This window comes from Anopheles marshallii, chromosome 3 (assembly GCF_943734725.1).
Source record: "Anopheles marshallii chromosome 3, idAnoMarsDA_429_01, whole genome shotgun sequence".
NCBI lineage: Eukaryota > Metazoa > Arthropoda > Insecta > Diptera > Culicidae > Anopheles > Anopheles marshallii.
In genome coordinates, this window is record NC_071327.1 from 47,260,118 (window position 1) to 47,265,767 (window position 5,650).

The window sequence follows — 5,650 nt, forward strand, 5'->3', positions numbered from 1 at the left end:
TACACGTCCTTCTTGTTCCATCAATCGTCTCTAGTTACAGTTAGTTTGTGTGTGTTTGATTAAAATGTTCCGCGGGCATTGTTGAGTGAAGTATTCATGTCTATATAGGTTTTGTATGTGTTTTTTTGCAATCTATTATTAAAGTTTGTCGCTGTTACGTGTTCTTTTTTGTTTGTTTTATTTTGACGGAAAAATGATGAAAAATAAATTGCGCTACTGCCCGGAAAGCAGTAACAAAATGTGATGAAAAATTGCACAGACTTTCGGAATTATAGTTGCTGCTGGGTGCGTTAACGAACACTGCGCTGCCGAAGAAACCAGAAGTGTTGTTGTTCCACGATTTGTTTTGGGTTACATTTGATTTGGAAGCGTTTATGAAACTATGCACTTTTGCGCTTAACCGTCGCTGTCCGTACCTTGGAACTTTCTCTTCGTACCCCTTGCTTCCGGTTCGCTTGCTAAAATTATAAATTGACACACATTAGAATGGCCATTGTTATGCTGGAGTGTATGGGCGCCTCCTGCTGGTAGAGCAATACAAATACCTTTCGTAACAGCTTCACCTTCGTCACCGGCACTTGCAACTTGCTCTGCTGTGGATGATGATTTCGCTGACTCTGTGGCTGCGGTGGCTTTTGTGTCGGCTTCTGTTGCGGCCGATGATGCGGCTGCTTCGGCACCATCTTCCTCATTACCACCCTCATCATCATCCGCACCATCTTCTTCCTCCTCGCCATCCTCATCTTCACCTTCCCCATCACTGTCGGCACCATCTTCGGCCTCATTGTCGGCGCCTTCCTCTTCCTCTTCGTCCTCACTGTCGAACTCTTCGTCCGCGTTGTTGTAATCACTCTCGACGCTCTTCCAATCCTCCTGATCTTCCTCCAGGTTGTCGTTGTACAGGTATGCTAGCGATACATCATCCGATTCTTCGCACGAGTCGTCTGCTTCCTCTTCTTCTGTGGTCGAGCCCATAGAATGAAAGTGAAGCGATAGAAACGAGTTGTACGTTATTCAATTCTGACCTCGCCCGGACAAATCACCCGAGTTACATTCATCCGGAGCAGTTGCTCCGTTCGCTTTCACCCCTGCATTGCTATCACCGTCAGGGTTGCCCAACAAACATTCATCCTCTTGCTTCTCCTTAACTTCCAACTCTTCTTCCACGTCATCGGCTTCCTCTATTTGAGGATCTTCTAACAGTTGATGCACCCCCGGAAAGCAAAGCTGATTGATGAATGCTAGCAGGGTGGTAAACATTAGCAATACCGACAAAAATGAAGCCATCCTTTTGCGGCCCTGTTCCTCTTCATTCGCACGTGCCAGAGCCTGTTTGTGTTGGATCTCTTCGTACAGCAAATCTAGATCATCTTTGCCATTATCCTGTGCAGAAGAAGAGGAGCAGCTGGCGGCAGCAGGATGCGAGTAGGTTTGTTCGAGATGTCCCTGCTCGCTGGGACCACCGACAATATTCTCGCCCGTTGTCTTCATCCCCGATTGTTCCTTCGATCGCTTCTGGCGTATCTTCGCCTCAAACTGCTCCAGTTCGTCAAGATCAATTTCGATACCATTGATGGAGAACTGTGACGGTTGTTGCTGGTGGTAGCCATCATCTGCAAACAGGATGGATCTCGCCATAGTGTTTTGCATATTTTATTAACCACAACCATTAGAAGCACATTCGGTGGAATTCCACATGGAATCCGTTCCCTACAAGAGCGCTGTGGAACTAATGAATGTTCACAATACCTCAACATACCGCGTGTGATAAAAAATGATTCTAGTTAATATTAGCACACAAAAAAGGCTTTTGTAAAGTTAATTCAGCTCAAGGAAGAGTAGCATTCAACAAAACATGTAGATCAATGTTTGTGTGTGCTTCGGGTGTAGCTAGAGGGTGTATTATTTTATGCCACGTTTTTATCAACTAAGCACATTAAGCTAAAAAATACATACCAGCCATATCTTCCTCGTCAGAAGGCGCCTCTACGTACTCTTTATCGAATCTGCAAATAAACATCACATTCGTTACCATTTTCTGAACAATATAATGCACAATGCGATACTAACCCATCGAGATAGTTTAAAGATGGAATGAGTTGGAATAGTTTTTCGCGATAGTTATCGATCAGGGTTACCTGATTGTTGAACAGGTCCAACACTTCCAAATTTTCCAAATCTTTCAACGGCTGTAGCTCATCGAACTCCTTGATGCGATTGCCGGACAAGTTCAGATGTGTCAGCTTCGGACTGCCCATAAGGTGGCTCAAACCGTTCGATATTCTGTTGTCCGAAAGTTCAAGCTTGCGAAGGTTGGACAATTTGGGGAAATTTTTAAGCGACACCAATCCCACGTTGATGAGGCTCAGCGTTTCCAGCGCGGTGAAGCTATCTGTGAGACCATCGATGTATGTACTCCGACAGTTGTCCAGAATGAGTTCTGTGATCTGAAAAAAGACGTTGAACGTACATTGAATTAATGCATGCATGATTGAATTAATTAAAAAAGAACTTGCGAAACGTTCCTTTGAACAACACATGAATAGTTTTTTTCATGAACAATAACCATACCATATCGTATTGCTAACGCATGTACAGTAAATAATTACAAAAAATACAGCAATAGTAATTATAAAAAATAAAACTATGATCAAATTAATTATCACAAATAACCAAATAACAAAATAGAGCGAAAATATGTAGAAAAGAATTGCTTCATTATCATTCTCACCAAAGAAGCACATTTCAACGGTCATCTCAACGTGAAAAACGAGCGCGACATTGAAAATCATGTGCGCCTAACGGCATGTACGGTGGTGTGTGTGATTTGTTATGAAAAAACAGTTGCACACCATCAACCATTCGCCGGTCGCAAAGACGCACACACATGTGCGCTCATTCGCAATTTTTGTTGCGCGCGCGTGTGTGTTGAAAAAGTTAGTGAGAGTGTGTGATCGATTTTCAACAAGTACGTTATTCAAGCCGAAATCTTTATACTACGCGTGCGGAACATGAACGCAAATTGTCTCATGTAATACCTTTAAAATGTAATAAAATAACTACATCATGGTGTTCATTTTTATTCTCTTTGAAGAGTTTTAATGTACCGAAAACAGCCACGGGACATTTTAAATGCGTAGAGAGAACGCACACACCTCCCTCTCCTTTTGATAGTATTGTACGAGTCGCTCACAAGCTCGCACACACACTCTCAACGCAATAGCAACGCTTGAAGCTCATTCCACTCATCGCCATCGTTGAGTGGGACAAAGAGAGTACGCACACGACAGTCGCGTAGCAAGCGTTCACATGAGCAGGCAGGCAGCCATTGTGCCACCGTACGGTTTTCATATGCAGGTGAAAAGCAGTCTCGATAAGGGCAGTGCAGAGATTCCCAACGACGATTGTGTGCAAACCATTTTCCGGATTTGGGGATTGAAATTTAGAGCTTACAACAGTGCCACTAACCGAGGACGAACCACTGGAACAAAGTGATGCAACAATTGGGCAGAGTGCAGTAAACACACGAACGCCATTTCACAGCGAATTTGCAATGCCAGAAAGAAGCCAAGGTGCAAATTCCAAGATGGCGGCTTCGAGGTTGCTACCATTTTCAGAGCTCACTCGCCTTGGCACTCATTGCCAGATGGCAGCACCGATCATCGCGCATCTTCGCGACACCACTCATCTAGCAGGCACCCGAGAGCCGCTCACCAATACTACCTCACCAACTCGGGCAGCTCCACTGCAGCCTGTTTGACGTGGTGTGTGTGGGAGTGTGTGCGTGCGGTCCTGTAGCGTGTGTTGTGCGATTTCTTATTGAGAGGAGTGAATGTGAGATCGATGTGTGTGTGTGTGTGTGTGCAGTAGTGTGTGTGGGAGAGTGAAAATCGTACGCGTTCGATCTGAAGAAACTTTTTTCGGATAAGTGCGTAGATGTTTTCAAGTTCATCTTCTTCCCGTTCTCAACACAGCGCGCATATCATTTCATGTCTACTCGTAAATCTACATCAGAATAAAGCCATATATCTTATTTGTTTGATGGCGAAAAATTCTTATCAACTCCATACACTACACACAAGGCACGACGGAGTAAACATTCTCACACATAGGTCAAACCCTGCAGCCGAAAGTAACAAACGCATGCAAACATTTTGCTCAGTGCAGCCGTGTGCATGTGTAAGTGCGCACACCTCACCATAGACGCACACTTTCATACAAATGAATGATTTTCTTCACCACGCTCTTCTACTCCGCGGAAACCAATCCCGCACACACCGCTAGCGCAACACGCGCTACACTCGCAGAAAAGGCGCGCGCCACTTCATGTAGTATGGGTAGAGTGGTGTGAATGTGTATTCATGCATAGATTTGACGGCGAGTTACAAAAAAAATAATACACACGACTCGGTTGGTCGAATGTCGATCAAAGAGTTACGATTACGAAACGTCGTAATAGCATTTGAAGAGGTAGCGCACCCGCGACTCATTTTTGTTGATTTTTAATAATTTTCCCTGCAAAGTCACAATACGTTCATTGTTAGCCTAATGCCAAAAGGCAAAGGAGAGCCGAGAGCAAAAGGCGAGTGCGTGATAGAAGAATGCATAAATGTAATGAGAAAAGAGAGGACAAAAAATATGCACAAGGATGTGTCAGCAGCAGCACCAGTAGTGGCAGAAAGAGGCTCCTTTTTTAATTGACGCGTATTGAAGCGGCAATATGGCGGAAGCCGGAAGACAAAATCCGTTGAAAAGATGATGCTAATCAAACTGCAATGTTTTATCTTCTTGTTTTAGGGACCTGGACATGCAATGACACTGATTAGATGATGCTTGTGTGATAAGATTGGGTTACTGTGATGATGACCTCGAAAAAAGAAAAACACATCACTCAAGATGGAAGAGCCTGGTGGTGCACTATGCTAAATTTGACATCAATTTTCCACTTTTGGACAAGCGTATCTCGCGTCGAATTGCGCGCATAAAAGGCTAAATGGTTTATGGTATGAAACCAAGCAGACCCCCAACTAGAAGGCTCTCTCGTCAGGCTATAGAGTTAACGTTATCAAGGGACAATTGAGGCGTTTAGCAGTTACAAAATCAGCCTCATACATCTGCTATTTCGACGTCATAATACAAATTCGTAATCTAGTTATCTGCATTCCGACACACACGCACCCACACAAAGACTTAGATGTAGTAAACAAAACCAAAAGTACAAAATAGTTACAATAGAGAGGTAGGTCCCCCTTAGCAACGGAAACAATGTAGTAAAAACAAGCGTAACTTACCTCATCGTCTGGGCGACCTCTTTTCTCTAGCAAAATGCGCTTTTCCATGATTATTTGCTGTGTTTACTACGGTGTAGACTGGTTTTCACTTTCTTCGGGATAATCCACACAAAACACTGCAGTACTCCTCCTTTTCCCTTACTCCACGTCCACTTATCGCGTTCTTCTTCTTCACGGGTTGTTAACGAATTAATTTATTTAATGTCCTGCAAAACGAATAGAAAAGAACACAATGGATCACTGTTGCAATAATGATGTTCGACACAACTATTCATACAAAAAAAAAAATAATAAGATTTGCTCGTTTCCTTTCGAGGGAAAATCCTCGATTTTCGACCCATTACTTATTGACATCTAAT

General features: G+C 43.5%; 1 protein-coding gene across 1 annotated transcript; it reads right to left on the bottom strand.

Moving 5' to 3' along the window:
• Positions 1-396: 396 nt before the first annotated feature.
• Positions 397-5,339, bottom strand: LOC128712704 (uncharacterized). Its single transcript, XM_053807591.1, has 6 exons — positions 5,292-5,339; positions 2,071-2,447; positions 1,957-2,006; positions 1,026-1,613; positions 546-959; positions 397-458 (listed from the first exon to the last, which is right to left on the bottom strand). Exons 1-6 carry the CDS (start codon positions 5,337-5,339, stop codon positions 397-399), a joined length of 1,539 nt encoding a protein of 512 aa, XP_053663566.1.
• Positions 5,340-5,650: the final 311 nt, after the last annotated feature.